The 21,461-nt window shown below is 43.9% G+C and overlaps 2 protein-coding genes across 4 annotated transcripts in view; one reads left to right on the top strand and one right to left on the bottom strand.

The window, feature by feature from the left end:
• Jmjd4 (jumonji domain containing 4) overlaps positions 1 to 5,867 on the top strand; it is a 12,799-nt gene extending 6,932 nt beyond the window's left edge. The window contains exons 3-6 of the mRNA XM_055594142.1: positions 1,026 to 1,160; positions 1,288 to 1,555; positions 2,336 to 2,482; positions 2,698 to 5,867. Coding sequence (XP_055450117.1) covers positions 1,026 to 1,160; positions 1,288 to 1,555; positions 2,336 to 2,482; positions 2,698 to 2,997 — 850 coding nt within the window. The 3' untranslated portion in view covers positions 2,998 to 5,867. The remainder of the gene's footprint in view (positions 1 to 1,025; positions 1,161 to 1,287; positions 1,556 to 2,335; positions 2,483 to 2,697) is intronic.
• A 1,244-nt stretch (positions 5,868 to 7,111) lies between these two features.
• Positions 7,112 to 21,461, bottom strand: part of LOC129666839 (zinc finger protein 709-like) — a 25,206-nt gene continuing 10,856 nt past the window's right edge. The window contains exons 4-6 of one of the 3 annotated variants that reach the window (XR_008718658.1): positions 20,020 to 21,231; positions 17,838 to 17,981; positions 7,433 to 7,460 (exon numbers count right to left, since the gene is read on the bottom strand). Coding sequence is in view for 1 of the 3 variants with exons in the window: in XM_055594148.1 (XP_055450123.1) it covers positions 20,166 to 21,231 (1,066 nt within the window). In the remaining 2 variants the exon portion in view is untranslated. Of the gene's footprint in view, positions 7,461 to 17,837; positions 17,982 to 18,801; positions 21,232 to 21,461 lie in introns of those variants that run through there. The other 2 variants (XR_008718659.1, XM_055594148.1) reach the window with 2 other exon arrangements.

The following is a 21,461-nucleotide window of genomic DNA, read 5'->3' as shown; positions in this document are numbered from 1 at the left end:
CAGGCATTGGACCTGGATATGGACAGGCAGAAGCAGACTCACAGGCCTGAGTTCTTTTGTATCCAGTCGTTTGGAATTTATTTATTTATTATTATTTTTGTTTGTTTATTCCAGACAGAGCATCTCTGTGTAGCCCTGGCTGTCTTGGACTCACTTTATTAACCAGGCTTGCCTTGAACTCACAGAGATCTGCCTGCCTCTGCCTTCCTGAGTTCTTAGATTACAGGCATGTGCCACAGAGCTGGGCTGTAGTTTGGAATTTTAGGTAAACATTTCTTTGATCTGTTTTCATTGTTTTGTTGTTTTTATTTTGGTATGAGTTATTTCCCAAGTATTACACTGGAATAGTTTAGAAAATTGAAATCCGGTGTTTGACTGTACATTTGTCTGGAAGATCCTAAAATCAGAAAGGTTAGAAGATGTCAAGTTGCAAATCAGGAGGTCACAGGGGAAGCGATGCATGAGCAGAGTTTAATACATAGAAAGTTTGCTGGGAGCTGAAAGGCAGGGGATGATGTTTGGGGAGCTCCAGATTATTTGTTGCTACCAGAGCTCTGGCTATCTCTTGTCCCTTGTTGGGAGTTATGGGCACATGAATTTAGATTTATTTTTTCCAGCAGGATGTCAATTGAATGGTGCTTTCCCCGAGGCTGTGGTTAATATGATTTAGTGTTTAGGGGCCCGTTGATGGGGCTGCAGCCTGGAGGAGCCAGGTAACACTAGGCTCTCTAGTATTGGCAAAGAAAAGGAAGCATGTGGCATATGGACTGGGGTGATGTGCACCATGTGTTCAGGGCCCAGCGACCACTGCCTGAGTGCGGTGGTTATGCAGGGTGCCCCCAAAGTCATCTGATCTTCAGCATTCTGAACTGAGCAATTGGAGGTTCCAGTCAGGGGCTCAGGATCCTCAGCTGTCAAGAAGCCCACTAGGGCTGGGTGGTCTTAGGTGGCCCCATTGGATGTGGGTGGGCTTGCTGGGGTGGGGCATAGGATGGATTAGTGCTGTAGCTCCTTGCTTTCCTCAGAGACTCTCTGGCGGATGACTTGGAAGATATATTCACGCTGCCTGTGTACTTCTCATCAGACTGGCTGAATGAGTTCTGGGACGTCCTCCATGTGGATGACTACCGCTTTGTCTATGCGGGCCCCCGGGGCACCTGGTAATGGCAGGAGGGACTGGGGCACTTGGGAGGTGTGACCATCTGGGGTATCTGCCTAGAGGCCTATCAGACAAGCCAGGGTCCATGCAGCATTCCACAAGACACAAACCGAAAGCCCTTGCTGTAGGTCTCCCTTCCATGCGGACATCTTCCGCTCCTTCAGCTGGTCAGTGAACATCTGTGGGAGGAAGAAATGGTTGTTCTTCCCGCCAGGGCAGGAGGAAGCCCTTCGGGACTGCCATGGTAACCTGCCCTATGATGTGACTTCCACTGAGCTCCTGGACACCCACCTGTACCCCAGGATCCAGCACAACAGCAGACCGCTTGAAGTCATACAGGAGGCTGGAGAGATGCTGTTTGTGCCCAGTGGGTGGCACCATCAAGTGTACAACCTGGTAAGACAGTGCACGTGACCCTGCTTCTGCCAGGCTCCCTCTCTCTTCATCCCCTCCCTTCCCACTCCAGCTGCCTCTGTAGAAAGAGAGCAGTAATGTTCCCCTAAAAAGGCCGGATATAGGGTAGGAAAGCCACAAATGAGACTACTGAAAACTTATCCCCTTGCCCGTTTCTAACCTGGTTCTTGTCATGAGCTTATGAAGTTCTAGCTCTCATCCCTATTAGCCCATCATAAGATTGGATCCACATTTCCTGGCTACAGGGGCTGCATGTCTGTTTTCTGCCTTTGCCCACTATTCTTGTTTCGTGGTTGTGATAGGATACTCTAATGAAAAGCAGCGTAGAGGAGAAAAGTGTTTATTCCAGGTTACAGTCTGTCGTTGTGGGGAAGTCAAGGCAGGCACTTCATATGACAAGTCACATCCCATCCACAGTCAAGAATAGATAAATGAATGCATACATGTTTACTTTCTTACTGCTTGGCTCAGTTTCTGCTCTTACACAGTTCAGGACCCTCTGCCTAGGGAATAGTGCTACACAGGAAGCTGGGTCTTCTCCCTTCATTTAAGACAGTCTCTGCACAGACATGCCCACAGGCCAATGTCAGCAATCCCTCACTGAGATTATCTTCTCAGGTGAGTCTAGATTGTGTCAAGTTGACTGAACTATTATACCCACCCAGAGCACTGAGCCTGGTGGCCATGGGCTAGGATTTGATTTGCTCAACCAAGGTGAGGCCTGCTATTGCCTCATGGAGCAGCTTGTCTTCTGCCCTCCAGGACGACACCATCTCTATCAACCACAACTGGGTCAACGGCTGCAACCTGGCAAACATGTGGCAGTTCCTTCAGCAAGAACTCCAGGCAGTGCAGCACGAGGTTGGAGAATGGAAGGACTCCATGCCTGACTGGCACCACCACTGCCAGGTGGGAAGCTTCTGTTGATCTAGATCCAGTACAGATGCCCTGGGCTGGGCTTCATGACTCAGACCCTACTGGCAGCTATCCTGGCTCTGTACCTTTGTCTCTGGGTCCCATCTTAGTCCCTGAGCCCTGGGTGTGTGGGAGGGATTTTTGTACACGCTAGCTGTCTGAATCTGGATGTGACCCCAGGGTTTACTTGCCCTTTCCTCTTGGCCCAGGTCATCATGAAGTCCTGCACGGGCATCAATTTTGAAGAATTTTACCATTTCCTCAAGGTCATTGCTGAAAAGAGATTCCTTGTTCTGAGGCAAGGGCTGAAGGGGGATACAGGGGACAGCACGAGCCTAGGACTGGGCCTACAACAGGCTGCCTTTGATGTTGGTCGCCTCGCAGATGTGTTGGCCTCTGTGGTTGCACATCCTGACTTTCAGAGAGTGGACACCAGTGCATTTTCAACACAGCCCGAGGAACTGCTTCAGCAGCTCAAGGATGCTGTGGCTGCTGCAGAAGACCTTTGATATGCTACAGATCAAGATGCAAGATGCAAGAAGAGCTCCAGAGGGCAGCTCTTGCCCCAGGAAGTTCACGCTACCCTCCCTTGAGGCCTAGGATGTGCCTCAAGCCTGTGCAGGTGCAGTTCTTGCAGGGTGGGCAGACACAGTCGTGCTCATCCTGTGCTGTTTCCCAACATCTAGGTCCTGGATCTTGAGGAAGGTCCAGCCAAAACGCGAGTTTAGCTCATGATGATTAAAGGGATGTTACCCCATCTGGCATACAGCAAGCCTGCCAAGAACATGAATTAAGTAGTTGATCATGAAACCAGGTTTCCTTGGAGCCTTCCATCCTCTCCTAGTGGTCCTAGGACTCCTGAGTGATAGACATCTGATCTACCTTTGAGGTGTCCTTTCTTAAGCTGGGACATAGTTGTGTATGTATATATGCAGTCTTCCTCCCAAGCTTCTTTGTCTTCTAGTTCTTTCCTAGGAGCTCCAGACTCCAGCTGGACTAGGAGGAGTGAACCAGGCTATGACAAGTTGTAGGAGAATTCTTAAGCTGGGTATTGTTCACCTGTGGCTGGAGGCATGGTGCTAAGTGGCTCAAAAATGCAGGTACTGGTCCAGGATGGAGATGATGATGCGGGACTAGGGTAAAGTAGTTTTCTTCCCCACAGTACTTCTCCTATGCTAGACCATCTGCTGCCCAAGAGGGCATAGTGCCAGACCCAAAGCAGAAGTATAGGGAGCCTTGTAAAGGAGACAAATATACCCAGCTGGCCCTGGATAAGTCAGTGCCTCCTGCACTCACTGCCCATGCATGTTCTCTCTGTCTGAGAAGGAGACAAGACATTGCGTAGTGGCCTGCATGAGTCCACATAACGCCCTATCCTTCTGGAGCCTGCATGTCACCATGTTCTCTGGGCTGTTTCTAGGAGTAGGGTTGCAGCTGCGGGCAGAGAGGTGCAGCCTGTGTGAGCGCCAGCTGCTTACTCTTGGCCTCAGCATAGACCACCATCATGAGGCACAGCTGTAAACAGTGCTGGACTTGTAGACACCTTTGCAGACAGAAGCATTGCCTAAACCTGCAGCCTTCATGGTCTGAGGTGAGGCCTCATAGGGAGAAGAAAGTTATACGCAGAATTGGCCACAGCCTTTGTAGGGTTTTTATGCAGGACCTGGTGCCAGTGACATCCCTGTGATCCCTAAGAAGACCCTCTGGGTGAGGCCTGGGGGTGCTTTCAGAGGAGCCACTTGAAGCTTAGAGTGCTGACACTTTCCAGGGCACAGCTGGTGGTGCCTACAGGGTGGCACTGAGGCTGAGTTACACCGCGCTGCAGGTCTGACACAGGCTAGGTAAGGGTAAGAACTTGGGTTGGGGCAGGGGCATTTATTTTATGCCATGCCTGCCACAAGGAGTAGGTCTCCTTGGTTGAGACTACGGGGAGAATCAATGGAAAGAAAATTATTTATTACTACCTTCAGGCCCTTTGCCAGCTAAGTAAGGATAGCACCTCCTGTTTCAGAGCTATGTCAGCATTATCCCAGGGATAGTTATCCTTAAATATGGCCAGGCAGAATAAGCGTGCCCAGGCTAGGGCTGTGAGCTCCTGACCAGGGTTGTAGTATCTGGTGCCCTGGTTCCTTTCCTACGTGGAGACACTTCACTCAATTGACCCAGCAATTTAATTTACCTCCTTTACTCCAGACTGGCAAAATTAAGAAAGAACACCCTGGGCAGTGTGTGACACACATTAGCTACTATGTTCCCACGACTGTCATAATTGGAAATGATAATGTAGTCCCCAGTCAGATTAACAAGCCAGGAGGGGTCCCATGTTAAAACAGCTCTGCAGATTAAGGTGCTTGCTGTGCAAATCCATCGACAAGTTTGAACCCTGGATTCCGTTTCAAAGTGGAGGAGCCCCTTCATGCTGCGTTGGTACTTCACAGACTACCAAAACCCTAGCATGTACCAAGGCCGCCACAGTTTGAGCCTTCTGTAAGGGCCTCTGCCCAGCAGCTGGTTGTCCAGCCTTGGGCTGATGCCACTCTTGTTGCTGGCTTTTGTAGCCAAAAATTAGTATTTCTCAGTATCTTTTATCATCTCCTTAAAAATAACTTCCAGCTGTTGGATACAGTCTGAGTTTACCGACATATATGTTCCTATCATGACACTGCTATTCGCAAAAAGTAATGTCTTTTGAAAAATGATGTGGATTAACAGTTAAAATATCCTCCTAGAACCGAGTTATCCCATTCTTGCAAAGAATTAATGAAAGAAAACATCCTAATCAGAGTCTAAGAAGGGTCTCAAATCTATGTGTTCAAGGAATCCTCTTGCCTCATTCTCCTGCATGGTAGGATGATATACACAGGCCACTATGCTTGGCTAAGCCTGCAATTAAATAACATTTTAGAACTCAAGTGTAGATAAACATGCAAATCGTGTGAGGGTAAAATCAAGAGGGACATTTTTAAATATACCTGAGAGGGGACTGGAGAGATGGCTCAGAGGTTAAGAGCCCTGACTACTCTTCCAGAGGTTCTTCGTTCAATTCCCAGCAAACACATGGTAGCTCATAACTATCTATAATGAGATCCGGTGCCCTCTTCTTGCGTGCAGGCATACATGTAAATAGAACACTGTATGCACAGTAGATAAATAAATCTTTAAAACAATTCAACTGAAATTACTGAAAATGAAGAGACAATATACAACCTTTGTAAGACAGCTAAGGCAGTACCTAGAGGAAAAATGTTAAACTGGCAGTACTTATGAACAAAGATCTTGAATCAGTAATCCAAGAAATAAAGTCAACACAATAAGAGGGAAATAACCAGCAGAAATCTTTGAGATAAAAGAAAACAGAAAATAGCAATGAAACCAAAAATTACTTTATAAAAGACCAATAAGCTGTCATGGCACACACTTTAATCCAGCACTTGGGAAGATTCGGAGTACCAGAGCAACCTAGGCCCTGTAAAGCCTATCTAAAGAAAAATGTGTTTACTTAGTTTAGTGAGAGTTCCATGGGTTTAGCATCTCTGGGTCACTTGGCTCTTTCCCTTCCTTCTCCAGTTGAAAATGTTTTTGTCTCTTAATAGCCAGCATTCCCTTAGAGCCGTAGTTATCCTCAACACACTCAAGCCACAGCACAGTCTTTATGGTTTTAGCCTTAATAAATTTCTGCCTTATTTAGCAGAAAATAGGCTTGGTCTGCCCATCTTAGCCATGCCTGTCTTAATGCTGCTTTCCTAAGGTCAACAAATTTGAAAACCCATAGTTAGGCTGACTGAGATTAAAAAAGAAAAGAAACCATATCAGAAATTAATAAGGACATTACTATCGATTAAAAAAAAAGTCACATGAGCAATATTAACCAATACTGTAGGTAATTTTCATGAAATCAACAAACTTCTAGAATCATACCTACTATCAAAGCTTACTCGAGAAAGATAGTGTAAGATTACCCACAAGGGAGACTGTTACACAAAAATTGTACACACACAGAAAAGCTCAGATTTAGAAATTACTGGTAATTTATGTAAGACTTCTGTAGATGCCAGTAATTTATACCAAACTTTCAGAGATGTATTATGAAATCTTGAACTCTTCAAGAAACCAGTGCTAAAGTCACTGCCCAAATTATTTTACCAGTTACTGAGATTGTAGAGCCAAGCAAATACTTTATTAGAAAACATACTCCATGGTCATAGTAGGGTTATTTCAGGAATGCAAAGCTAGTTAATAGCTGTCAACCTAAATAACAGATATTCTCCAAAGAATAAAGATTACTTGGGACTACCAAAGAGTTTCAAGAGGAACGTTCATGCCGTGTACACTAAGCATGAATGTGAGACATTTTTAAAGGCAAAAGGATGAGAATTATATATGACATTTTAAAAAATAATTCATGGCTACAAGGATTAATAGGACTGGTGTGAGTCGAAGATTAAAAAGTAGCATCTGAACTTTATGTAAGGCTGCTGTGGCTTCTGCAAGGCTGTGGTCCTGGCAGCCTTTCATGAGTAGCTCGTTATCAAGTATACTCTCCCAGGTTTGTGTATTTCCACTAACGTATTTGAAGACAGTCTTGGTGTACAGTTACAATAAAACCATCATGACATTCGCCACACTGGAACATGGTATTCTGAGTCCATTTGTTCAGGCCGTAGTCACTCATCTGGCTGCAAAGTGAATGATATCTTACTTCCTTTGAAATGTGAGCTGTGATTGTGCATCACCAACTCCCAGTCCTTTTGCATGAGTTGTCACAAGTCAGCGTCGGGATAGGGGTCTTTTTACTTGGGGCCCTTCTGTTGGGCTATTTTGTCTTGACATGCAGGTGATGGTCTTAGCTGTGTCAAGGATTGTATAGACCGCAGTTTACCCTCCAAGCTGGATTAGCTGAAGAATTTCAGGAAAGTTGTTAATTTTTAGTTTGCTCAGGATTTCTGGCAGGACAGGAGTGACAGTTTCCAACCTGAAAAAGCAAAATAAATAAACGAGACAGATTTATATTTGAGAAAAAGGAAAAGGCAAAGTGTAAATCTCAGCAGCTGCCAGAAGTGAGATAGACAAGAGAGGGAGAGAGTCATGCCATGGCAGGGAAGGTATATACACAACAGAGTACTGTTCAATGTACAGAAGACTAAAATCCTCTCATTTGGGGGAAAAATGTAACCAGAGGACAGTTAAGTGAAAAGAGAAAAGCCATCCACAAAACCAAATAGTATCCCATGCTTTTTCTCATATATGGCTAGTAGGACAAAAAGATGGCCTTAGGGACTGGAACATGTGTCCGGAGAGAGAGGTTAGAACTGTGAGATGAAGAAATCAATTCATGATGTGTGGGTGGAAATGTCACTGTAAGATCCACTTGTATTATTGACACTGTTGGCATAATGTTCTTGTGAACAATGTGTTTTGCCTTTGTTCATTTATATGCTGATTTCTCTACCCCACTATCTGGTTTCAATCCAGACATTGCAATGTGATGTTTATTCTAAGCACCTCCTGCCTCAAGGTTGTGTAGACATGCTATCATTTGTCTCTGTATTGCCAGTAAAAGCCAACTAGCCAATGCTGAGCAATGCAGAGACTAGGGTGGGACATCCTGGTCCAGTGAGGGGAGGAGAAAGGATAGGAGTACAGGATGGATCTGAGGAGAGGACTAGGAAACACCAAGAGAAATGAACCTAGAATATGATTAAAAAGCAAGTATAATATGGGAAATCTGAGTGGGAGGAAGCTAAACTAGCTTGGAGGTTTAGGATGGCGTAATTATTGGACAGCATTGTGCTCTAGGCTACTTAAATAAATCCTAGTCTCTAGTTATTTGGGTATATAGCTGGTTAGGGAGTAACTGCTACTTTACTAAAATACAAATCAACATTAAATATTAATAATCTTTCAACATAACACATCAATGATTATAGTGTTTAAAAAAAAAAAAAGCCAGATTTTAAAAACAGTTGGAAGGGGCTGGAAAGATGGGTCAGTGATTAAGAGCACTTTCTGTGCTTTTAGAGGGACCAAGTTTGATTCCTAGCGCTCACATGGTGGCTCCCAACTGCCTGTAGTTCCAGTTCTAGAGGAACTTAGCCCTCTGGCCTCCTAAGGTACTCAGGTTCACATACCCCAGTAGTGCTAGTTTTTTAAAACTATTTTATTTGGAGTTCCTTAAGCCTCTACCACCCTTCCAACCCATCAACCCTAGGGAGGAGAGAGAGAAGGTAGAAGGGAAAGGGGATGTAGATCTCTTTAGACTTGGACTTGTCTGAGAGCAGAGACATCTTTTGGATACCCTATGAAAACTGGGATATTGGTCAAGTCCTGAGAAAGCTTTTCTCTAATTTCTGTGGTATTGATCATCTGGGCTAGCTTTTTTGAAGTTGACCTGGATGCAAATTCTTAAGGCAACAGTAACTGAGGCAGTCTGTGAAGCTGAATCATCTAGGCTACCTGCTTTGTTTTATATCTGGTCTTTTGCTCTGAAAATAAAGTTTTAAAGTTAGTGTTATAGGTACATTTCTACATTAACATATGCATGGAATATGCAAGGTGCACAAATAAGCTACTGCACTTAAATCTGTTATCTTTAATTTTCCTGATTTCCTTTTTACAACGAACACAGGGGGATTACACGGAATGGTAGACTCTTTTATATGTTGAGCCTCCAGCTGCTCTTGTACCAGTTGTTCAAGTGCCTGCAATTTTTCCTGTTACGGGCCATGGCTCTTGTCACACAGGTCTGTTTGATATCCATCTTAGGGGTGGCCCCCCTTCTCCCCTTATGAATTTGGAAATTCAGTCTCTATGAAGTCCTGTGTTTGGACAGTGGGCACAGCTTGGGTTTGTTTTTGACTACATGGATCAATACCTTCCCCAGGAGCACCTAGCCTATCATCCCTAATTTCATCATTGGCTGTCTCTGGGATTGTAGCAATGTTAATTTGAGTATCCCGTTGTTGTAAAAGTTCCCTTCCCCATAAATTTATCAGTATGTCAGCCACATAGGGTCTCAACTTCCCTGTTTGATCTTCTGGTCCCACACATTTAATCCATCATACACTTTGTCTTACTTGAGATAATTTACCAGTTTCTATAAATTGTGTATAAACCTTCTGAAGTGGCTGTTCTGGATTCTAAGACTTTTAGGAAAAGATGCTGATACAGCTCCTGTATCTACCAAACCTATTTCAACACCATTTATTTGTAATAATAATTCGGGTCTCTGATTGTTAACCACTGTTTGGCAGAACACACATTTTCCAGTACTCCCCTATTGGAGCAGCTTTGCCCTTAATCTAGGGAAACAGTAACAGCTGAGCAATTCTGATCTCTGCATTAATTTGCATATCCCTTTTTACATATGCGATGATTTTAATTTCTTCCTTGCAATCCCCATCTATAATACCTGGATGCCCAATAAATCTTTGAGAAATGAATCCACTTCTTCCCGAGATCACCTACTGCTCCTGAAGACAAAGGACCAGAAACAGCAGTGGTTATTTTGTAACATTCAACTCTGGGGGCTAGGGTGGGAGGTTTGCCTGTGGCCAGATCCGCAGCTGCATTGCCTTCAGTAGTGTGCAACAGATCAGCAATCTTGGTTTTGGTTTCCCTGCCTCCTTGTTACCTCCTGGCTGTCCAAAGGAAAATGGTTCGGATGTTGTGCTGCAGGCGTGGAGCTGAAAGGCCCCTCAGTTCGTTTACCAATGACAAGAGGTTACTTTGTGTGTCCCTCTTGGACCTGCAGTCCCTAGTCAAGTGACCCCTTTTACCACAGCATCTACAAACTCTGGGAAACCTGGATGTGGCCAGAAATTGCTTGTTCAGGCTCCAAGTGAATGTACCATATTCCTCAGAGTTAAGGCATCTGCCATTTTGAGCACTGACACTTTTTAACCTTGCAATTTCTTTGTAAATGGCCAAATATGCCAAAATTAAAGTACCAGGTATTTTGATGTCTGAGGCCTCTAACTATGGCTTGTCCTATGATATTGGCATGATATTCCTGAGAGCCTATATCAGCTTTGTCTCTTATCCATTCACCTATTGGTACTGTGTGTGCCTTTAATGATGTAATTACTCTCTTAGATTCAGTATTTGCATTCTCAAACCCCAGGGTCTCTATCAATACCTATCTGGCATGAGGGTTGGATACAGCTTTGTTTACAGCTGAAGCCAATCTCTGTAAGAAGCCCAAGAGGCTTCTACAGAGCCTTGTATTATCTTATTAAATGAAGTAGATCTTTTTCCTGGCTCCCCAACCATATCCCAAAGCTCTTAAAGCTGCAACACTTGTTCTGTAACTACATCATCAGATCAGATTTGTTCTTGTCTGTCGGCATTAGGGCACTTCACTAAACCATTGATCTTTAACAATGTTTATACCCCTTGCTATATTTTGTTGTTCTAACCATGGTAATTGCTGACTAGCTTCTAGCACTGCTGATACCAATCCCTTCAATCCTGGAGAATAATTCTGTTTTGGGTAGCCCAGTTACTTACTATTTGTTTAATGAATGGGGAGTACGTTCTGTAGGACACAACAGACTCTTTAAAACACTTTAAATCTAACATCTCTATTAAACACCATGTTATCATATATTCATGACCACCATCATTAGCAGGCATGTGCTGCACAATTACCGGGAAAACTGCTGGTGATTTTGTAATCCCAGGTAACTCTGGTGGTGGTGGCGCACTTGGCTCAAGATTAACCCCTTTACTCTGTATGGTCTCCTGTTCTTCCCAGTCCCTTGCCTCACGAAGGAGCTCCCAGCACCTGGCAGTTTCTGGAGCAAGGTGGGGTGGCAATCTTCCTTCTAGCTTAGTGGGCTTCCCTCTTTCATCCTGCTTGTTTGTTCCAGCTGGTTAGGGTCGTCAGGTTCTTTGGGAAAATGCCAATCTTAGTGTTCAGGGTATCTGTCCAGTAAACAGCAGCATTGGAACAAACAGCTGCCACCTTCTTCTCTTCTTTCTTCTTCCTTCTCTTCTTCTTCCTCCCTCCTTTCTTCTTCCTTCTTCTCTTTCTTCTTCTTCCTCCCTCCTTCTTCTTCCTTCTCCCCTCCTCCTCTCCCCTCTTCATCTTCCTCCTCCCCCTCCTCCCTCCTCCCCCTCCTCCCTCCCCCTCCTCTTCCTCCCTCCTCCTTCTCTTCCTCCCTCCTCCTTCTCCTCCTCCCTCCTCCTTCTCCTCCTCCTCCCTCCTCCTCCCTCTTCCCTCCTCCCTCCTCCCTCCTTCTTCTTCTTCTTCTCCTTCTTCTTCTCCTTCTTCTCCTTCTCCTCTTCCTCTATTCGTCAGAAGCTCTTGTATTTATACCCACTCAGAGTCCTCAGAATTCCACTATCTGCACCTGGCAAAGACCATCCCCCCCCCCCCCCCCCCCCCACCCCCCCTCCCCCCCCGGCAAAAACCCCCCCCCCCCCCCCCCGAATTGCATGAAGCTGTTACCAGCTGGCAAAGACCATGCCCTGCACGAGGCAATTATCAGCTGTGGACAAACTAAGGCAGCCCCACATCCCACACTTGGTATTAAAACAAAAACATATTTACATAACAAAACTGAATTTATAAAGAAACGAAAACATCCACTGTATATCCCCACATAGAAACGCACATACACATAAATAAAAATAATTTTAGCCAGGTGGTGGTGGAGGTGCATGCCTTTAATCCAGAGGCAGGGGGAATCTCTGAACGTGAGGCCAGCCTGGTCTACAGAGGGAGTTCCAGGACAGCTAGGGATACACAGAGAAGCACTGTTTTAGGGGGAAAAAACAAATAATTTTTAAAAAGCAAACAAAACACTTACAAGGCTTATGGTCTCACTTGGCTTTCATTATTTTTTCCTGGCACCTGATTCTACCAGGAGCATAAATATTAAGTATACGCTTCTGATTGATAGTCTAAATATTTTTTTACATTTATTGTGTGTTTGTGCACACAAGTGACACAGTGTGCTTGTGGAGGTCAGACTACAACCTTGAGGAAGTTGGCTCTCACCTGCAATCAAAGGTCATGTGAGTTTCAGGGCTCACTCAGGCCATCAGTCTTGGCAGCAAGTGCCTTTCCCCAGCCATTTTACTGCCTCTGTGTCCGAATTTTGAAGCAACAGGAAATAATTGTATTCCTACATGCAGCCCATTTGACATTCATTAAAACTGGCGACTTTCCATTATAAATGCACAAAATAATTTTCTCTTTAAAGAATGCTTGTCTCCAATATTCCTTGCAGTGAAGAAAAGGCCTGAACACTGGTGTGGAGACTGCATTGGCAGAATTTAATTCAAAACCATCAAGTTGAAATGTTCCTGGAACTCCTCGGAATCCCCTCTGTGGAGGTTACACAGCCATTGAACTCTCTTTGCCGGGGTCTTCTAAATCTTTTTTTTTTTTTTTCTTAACTGTGTAGCCCAGGCTAACCTCTAACTCATAGTCCTTCTGCCTCTGCCTCCTTCAGCAAATCCTACCAGCATGCGCCACCACAACTGGCTTCCTAAATCTTTAATGCGCTCAGAGTAACAGTTTACAACCTCTTCTGCCAAATTTACTTTCAGTTTTGACCCCTGAGACTGAATTATGCATATTGAAAATGATTTTGTTTGTTTTTTTGGATTGGTTTGGTTTGGTTTTCCAGGCAGGGTTTCTCTGTGTAGCCCTGACTGTCCTGGAACTTGCTTTCTAGACCAGGCTGGCTAGAACTCAGAGAGATCCTCCTCTCTGCCTCCCCAGTGCTGGGATTCAAAGTGTGTGCCCCCACACCTGGTGAGTAAATTCTTGTGAACAACTTTAGGATAACTTTTGTTGTTTTGTTTTGAGACAGAGTCTTACTATACCTCTGACTATCCTCAAAGTCGCCATGTAGAGCTTACTCTCAGTCGCAGAGATCCACCTGCCTCTGCCTCCCCCATGCCAGGATAAATCTTTACAAGCAGTTGCATGAGGTAATCATGTAAAATCTTTAGTTCTTTATTAATTTTTTCTTCTGTTCGTTTTCTGGTGATATTAAGAAAAGTTTTAATTCTAGGTTTTTTGGGTTTTTATTAATTTCATCCAGTTCCAGCTGAAATGAACATCTACAAATTAACCCCTAAAGTCATTAGAGACTAAGGGAAAAGGAAGGCAGAGGGTAGATTCTAAATAAAAGCTTAGACCTTGATTGTGTTAAATTTCAAACCCTGCAACAAGCAGCTGAGGTGCCTATTTAGCATGTCAAAGTGGACCTGGCCTCCAGGTTCTCCCAGCATCCCTCAGTCCCTACCTGTTGCAGGGTATGGCTGCCATACCATGCTCCCTGCCTTGAACTCTCCAACCAGCCCAGTGCCTAGGCTGCCCTTCCCCCAAGGCTCTTCCCTATATAATCCAGACATTTTGGTTACCCATCCCTTTTGTAACTTTGGCCTCCTGGCTGCTGCACCTGGTTCCTCTCTTACCTCTCTTCCTTCCTCTCCCCTTCCCCCGACAAGGCTCAGCATCATGACCACTTTGGACGCTCCCAGATGTATCTGCCTCTGGCTATGTTCTCAAACATAGCTATAATAAACTTCCTCCTCCATCATACCTAGAAGCAGTCATGTCCTTTCCTTTCCTTTTTTCCATTCAGATTTCACTTGACAAGTTTAGTTCATAGCTTATCCATGATTATATTAGCCTATGAATAAATCACCTTAATCTATTCAATTTTGTCACAAATATAATTTATGTTCATATGCCACAGTACATCTGTATCACTATATTGCTGTGTACTGGTTAGTTTTTGTCAGTGTGCCACAAACCTGTACATATCTGAGAACAGAGGCTCATAATTAAGAAAATGCCTCCCTAAAACTGGCATGTGGGCCAATCTGTGGAGCATTTTCTTGATCAATGACTGAGGTGGAAGGGCCTGACCCACTGTGGAAGGTCCCCACTCTGGGCAGATAGTGGAGCAGTATATGAGAAACCAAGTGAAGCAAGCCAGTAAGAATTCCTCCATGGCTTCTGTTTCAGTTACTGCCTCAATGTGTCTGCCCTGTTTGAGTTCCCGTAACCTGGAAATACAAAAGGAAGTCAACACGTTCTTCCCTGTGGTGGTTTGAATGAGAATGGTACCCATAGGCTCTTGTAGTTGAATTCTTTGTCTCCAGTTGGTGGAACTGTTCAGGAAGGATTAGGATTAGGGGGTGTGACTTTATTGGAGGAAGTGGACATTCAAAAGCCATTCCCATCCCAGTTGGCTCTCTCTGCCTCCTACTTTTGAGAACGGATGCAAGCTCTCCATTACTGCTTCAGCACCATGACTGCCTGCCTGCCTGCTACCATGATCCCCACTATAAAAGTTGTGGACTCTAACCCTCTGGAACTGTAAGTACCAACAAATGCTTTCTTATAGAAATTGCCTTGGTCATGGCATTTTGTCACATCACTAGAAAAGTAACTGAGACACTCCCCAATTTATTTTTGATCTGAGTTTTATCACAATAGAAACCTAAGGTAGTCAGTCTATTACACTTCTTTGTCAAATAAAAATACAGATTTCATAGACATTAGCTTTCTTTTGGCACCAAAGCCATGCATCTCCCTGATAGTGTGGTAGTTAGATTTCGTGTCATCACAATGAACTGGGTTCAGTTGAAAGACCCCCGCCTCACCCTAAGTTAGACATAGCTAACGCCATTTTGTGGGACACCACTGTTTTGAGAAACTCTGTAGGCTAGGTGGGGAACTGGAAAATTACTGAGAAACCCAGCTGTGTCATATCTGGGGTCAGGCTGCCCCAGTCGAGCTAAAAACAGTTTGTGTTAATCACCCTCATGGGATATCTGTTCCAGTTGAGATAGGAGTCCTAAGGAAAACAACAGGTGGCAGCCCAAGTTAAGGGGTCATCATGACCGTCTCGACCACCCAGTTCCTGGAATCCTGGTGTCCCTGCCAAACTCTGACTCAAATTGTGGTCTCATTTAAATGTACCAATCAGCTCCCTGTAACCATGCTTCTCGCTTCTGTACCCGCGCTTCTGCTCTAAAACCCTATAAAAAGCCCAGCTTTCCACCCAGGGGGCGCGCAAGTCCTCCGAGAGACTTTGTCGCCCCGGGTACCCGTGTATTGAATAAAGCCTCTTGCTGTTTGCAGCCGAACAACTGGTTTCGCTGATCCTTGGGAGTGGGGGTCTCCCTGACGGAAGATTCCCCTCGGGGGTCTTTCACAGTTTCCTGTCAGAAGAACCATGGCAACATTAAGCCAGCCATTTGAGAAGTCTCAGCTTAAAACTGTGTAGTCCTTTTTATGTCTCATCAAGAAGGCTTTAACCAGTCACAGTGAGGTGACTCAAGAATCTTTTCCTTTTCTTCTAAGAGCTTAAGATAAAATGAAATAACTGTTAATGGAGATTAAGATGAGCTGTGACACTGATTGGACCAGATTTTCTATCTTCAACATCATGGAAAAATTAACCACTTTCTTAGAGCCCTGAAACCACACAACCAGTGTCGATGCTGGTGTCTTCCTCAATCACTCTCTGCCTTATTTTTTCAGACAGGGTTTCTCACTGGACTTGGAGCTCACTAATTCAGCTACGTTGGCTGGCTCCTAAGCTCTAGGGATCTGCCTTTCTCTATCTCATTAGCCCCGGGGTTACAGACGTGCATTGCCACACCCAGCTTTTCACACAAGTGTTGGAGATCTCAACTCAGGTCCTCATGCTTGCAGAGCAATCACTTTACCAACTGAGCTATTTTCCCAGCCCCAAGAAAGCACCATCTGGGCAGGGGGTGTGGAGCACCTCCGGTGGCAGAGTTCTTGCCTAGCATGCAGGGAGTCCTGGGTTTCATTTCCAGTATTGCAAGATCAAGCATGAGAGTACACAGCTGTAATCCCAGAAGGTGGGAGGTGGAAACAGGAGGATCAGTGAAGTTCAAGGCCTATTTAGGCTACCTAGCAAGTATAATGCCCATCAAGGATACAAGCGATCCTATCTTAAAGGGGAAAAACCAAAACAAACAAAAAAATGGCCTGGCATGGTGGCTCATGCCTTTAATTTCAGCATGCAAAGGGCAGAGACATGAGGATCTCTGTGAGTTCAAGGCCAGCCTGGTCTATATAAAGAGTTCCAGGACTGCCAGGACTACTTAGAAAGACGCAGTCTCAAACAAACAAACAAACAAACCCAACTGTTTATTGCCTGTGAGAAACATTCCTAATTTGCAGATTCACACAGGAATAATTATAAGTGGTGGAGCAATAAAAGTGGCCATCACCAGGTATTGTTTTCCGCTTGCTGAGGAGACAGGGTAGGGAGGTCTCACTCTTTTCTCTTGCTTCTCATTGTTGGGAGTCACAAGGCATGGCAGGTGATGAGTAATGAGTCATTTTCCCTCAGATCCACACAGGACAAAGTGCTATATGAAGCAAGGTTCTGTCTTGTCAGCTGGTGCATGCAAGCTTAGGCAATGACCTCTGTGAGGCTGAAATCATGCCAATCATCTCTTTATGCAGGCTTTGCAGTGAGGGAGGATTTGGGAGCTGACCAGTCATACCTGGTGACTTACCCACAGACCACAGCTAGCTAGCTGTTTGCTCACACAAACCTCACCTGCCAGTGCATGTGTGGGAAATTCACAAGTGGTGGCAGCTGTTCTACCAAATGCCCCTGAGGAACTGACACTGGAGAAGACAAGCAATGCCGTCTGAGAGGGAGCAGACACCGAGTGACCCTCCACACCCTGCATCACACAGGCCTGAACTCGCCAATCTGTGTCTCAGTCACAGCCAGACTTCTATACCATACTGATTCTTAAGGTGGTTTTCGTGCTTGGCTGGTGAAGAGGAAAGACACTGAAACATGGAGAAGTAAATATGAAGGGGCCTATGATCCCCATAGCCAACAGGTTTGATATAAAGTTGTGGCAGGAGAGTCGAGTGGAACCTGTAAAGTATATGCTATATAAATTATGTATCAGTATAGAAAAGAAACGAGTGATAAATTCCGGGGGAGGAGAGCGTCACCCCAACTGAAGCTTCAGCATACTGACAAGAGCGCTCTGTACAAATGACATATAAAGACCCCCATATGCTGGTTAGTGGGGACCTGAGCCTCTGGCCTTTCTCCCCAGCTATTCAACTGTCTCTGCTTAAAACCCTACCTGTGTGGACCTGTAAAATTCCTTGTAGGGTGCCTTCTGGACTCGAATCTTTGCCTACAAATGAGCGCAGCCCGTGCGCTTTCTTCATTTTTGCTTGATGTCAGCAGTGTCCACGAGTACCCTGGTGGTCCAGACCACATCAGTTCATAAAATAGTTGTACAACTAAGTAGAACACAGGCACCCAAAGGTGTGTGGATTCGCAGCTATTATGGCATTTCGGTGGCAACTTACAAGCACAGGTGACACCGTAGTCTGAGTCATTCAGAGCCATTGAAGAACTTCCCTGGGACTCAAAACTGCAGGAGAGGCATGGGACTGTGGCACCAGTGACCAAAGTGTTGATGTCACAGGAAGCCATGGCACCTTCACCAGGTCCTGTAAGATAAGGCTGTGGTAGATGACATCATACTACCAGAATGTGTTTTGAAACACAAAAGGTACCTTCCTTAAGAATGACATGAAGTAGGTGTCATGGCATGTAGCACTTTTGTGGGTATGGGACCTAGATGAGACCTTCCTGAAGCCTCATGGTGGAAGCCCAAGTAGCACCAGGACTCTTTTCAGAATCTCTGAGGTCTATTTGTTCTAAAAATCTTCCCTAAAAATGATGGGACATTTAAAGGTAACATTTGGATTTATGGTTCTGGTGTCCAATCTCTTACAGTTGTAAAATGAAAGACCACACATCCCTTGAGTAAAGATGGTGCTAGGCCTTTTAACTTTGGTATGTGTAATCCTACAGGCGCCTGGTCTGACCTTTGGGATAGACACATTCCCAGAGCTGCAAAATAAGACCATAGTCCTCAAGGACAAGAATGGGTGAGGCTAAAGATTTTGTGGGTTCTTGGTTGGTTGGTTTTCATTGTTTTTGTTTTGTTTGTTTGTTTGTTTGTTTGTTTAAACAGTACCTCTTTGTATATCCCTGGCTGTTCTGGAACTCACTGTGCAGACCAGGCTGTCTCACACCCACTGAGGCCCTCCTGCCTCTGCCTCCCTATCTTTGGCATTAAAGGTGTGCACCACCACACCAGGTTGACACTGAGTATCTTCATATCAGCTGCAGTCCCAAGTGCATGGGTTGGTAAGAAAATCATCCCTGGGTTCTACCTAGTAAAAATAGGTGATGTTGAATATTGGGGATCCTGGTAGCCATGCTCTAGAGCAAGAAGTAGCTGGAGACGGGGAGTGGGTTGAGTGAATGCAATACTTTATTCTACACACTGATAAGACTGCAATAGCATAGCCAATGTGGTCTAATATTATGTAGTAAAATAGTGGTTACATCTATTTTAATTACTATATAAACTAGTTATGTAATATATACTACTCATGTACAAACTATGCTGTATCCCACAGATACACATATACACATGCATACACTGTATGTAGTAATACTATATTATACCAAGATACACAAATCTATTTGAATACAGCTATAAAAAGTCTCAACAAAATAATGCAAAACTACATCTAATATAAAAAACACATTCCATGCTTTAACCCAGAAAAGCAGTATTTTCACACTGTAAAGTCAGTATGATGCCTGCCCATCTCCAGTGTGCATTATCATGTGCCTTTCAATGAGAAATGAAGCAGTGGACTTCCTGTGTACCCAACAGTCTTCTTCTAAATGAGTTCTTTAGTATCTCTGAACGAAATGGAAAAATGAAGGTCTTCTGACATTTCCCACACTCAGACTTTTCCCCAGAGTTCTTCAATGCCTTTCAAAAAGAACTGTAAAAATTGAAAGCTTAACCACATTCCTTAGAGCTATAGGCTTTTTTCCCTTCTCAGTCCTTTTCATGTCTTTGAAGGAAAGTGCAAAATCAAATGCTTCCCCCACATTCTTATTCAGTGTTTCACCTGTGGGTATTCTTTCACACAACCTAAGAGCTGCTGCATCTGAAGCCTTTAGCATTTTTCTCATATAAATAGGGTTATTACCCAGTGGGGATCTTTTTGTGTCCTTGAAAAAAATCAAGACAACTTTTTTTATATTCCTTATAATCACTTTCTGATTATTTACTGTCCAAGGAGTATTTTAGTTCCTTTGAAGACAAATGGGAATGTGATATTTACCATATTTATTTGTACTCAAAGGACGTTTCTCCAGTACAAGTTCATTCCTCTGTACAAAGGCAATTGTAATAAGTAATTCTCCATTGCTTTCATTAATAGGGATACTCTCCAGCATGAATTCTCTTACAGTCTTAAGGATAAAAGAAGCAGTAAAGGATTTACCACATTTTTTACATTCACATGGTTTCTTTCCTGTATGAGTTATTTGATGTGTTCTAAATAAAAATACACTGGCACTGTGAAAGGCCTTTTGACACACCTCACATTAAAAGGTCCACTTCTGGTGTGCTTTATCATTTTTATTCAAAATATGTGAGAGAAAATAAGGACTTACCAGAATTTATATTCATAAGACTGTCTAGCAATCAATTTCAACTGGAAGTGAAGGCTTCCCCACATTAGAGTCACAGGGTTTCTCCTCACTATGAGTTTGTTCATGTTCCCGAATGGAAGTGACCGACTGAAGGCCCTACCACACTGTTAGGGCTTTTCTCCACTGTGAATTCGTTCATGTATTTGAAGAGAACCGGAAGCACTGAACCACTTCCCACACTGTTTACACGGATAGGACTTTTCCCCAGTGTGAGTTCGTTCATGTTTTCGAATGGAACTGAGACAGGTGAATGCTTTACCACATTGCTTACATGTGTAGGGCTTCTCCCTGTTATGAGTTCTTTCATGTATTTGAAGTGAAGTGAGAGAACTAAACCATTTGCTGCAGGGTTTGCATTCATAGGGCTTCTTTCCAGCATGAGATGTCTGATGTCTTCTAAACACACTGGAAAAAGGAAACACTTCCTTACATACACTGCATTTAAAAGGCCCATTTCCAGTATGCTTTATCATGTGCGTTCGAACACTCGTGAGAGAGAAGAAGGCCTTACCACACTGTTTACATTCATAGGGCCTCTCCCCTGTGTGAGTTCGTTCATGTTTTCGAAAGGAACTGGAACAGCTGAAGGCTTTCCCACACTGTTTGCATTCGTAGGGCTTCTCTCCAGTGTGAGTTCTTTCATGCTTCCGAAGGGAACTAGAGCAACTGAATGTTTTATCACACTGTTTACATTCATAGGGCTTCTCTCCAGTGTGACTTCTTTCATGGATTTGAACGTAACTGGGACAATTGAAGGCTTTCCCACACTGTTTACATTCATAGGGCTTCTCTCCAGTATGAGTTCTTTCATGTTTTCGGATTGAACCAGAACAATTGAAGGCTTTCCCACACTGTTTACATACATAGGGCCTCTCTCCTGTGTGAGTTCTTTCATGTTTTCGAAAGGAACTGGAATGACTGAAAGCTTTACCACACTGCTTACATTCATAAGGTTTCTCTCCTGTGTGAGTTCTTAGATGTATTCTGAATTCACTGGGGAAATGAAAGGCTTTCCCACACAGCATACATTTATAAGGTTTACCTCCAGTGTCCATTATCACATGACTTTGAATACTCATAAGAGAAATGAAAGAGTTCCTATATGGTTTATATGGCTCCTCAGAATATTCTTCACTTTCATATAGGTTGTATCCAGAGTTGGTTATCATGTGCCTATTAAGGAATAAACAACATATGAAGACTTTTCCAGTCAAGTCACATTTACATGGTTTTATTCAACTAAGAACTTTTTTTTTTTTTTTTTTTTTTTGGATTAAGATCTGGAATCTCACTAAAAGTTTGCTCACACTGACTTTTATAATCTTTACTTTTACAGAATCTACCACATGACTTCTATACAAAAACAGAAGCACATCATTGCTGATTTTTCTATTAATGTCTTG

Source organism: Psammomys obesus, unplaced genomic scaffold (assembly GCF_907164565.1).
Source record: "Psammomys obesus unplaced genomic scaffold, mPsaObe1.curated_primary_1811, whole genome shotgun sequence".
In the NCBI taxonomy this organism is placed as follows: domain Eukaryota; kingdom Metazoa; phylum Chordata; class Mammalia; order Rodentia; family Muridae; genus Psammomys; species Psammomys obesus.
Note: the sequence above shows the minus strand (reverse complement) of the source record. Positions and strands in the feature narration are given on the sequence as shown.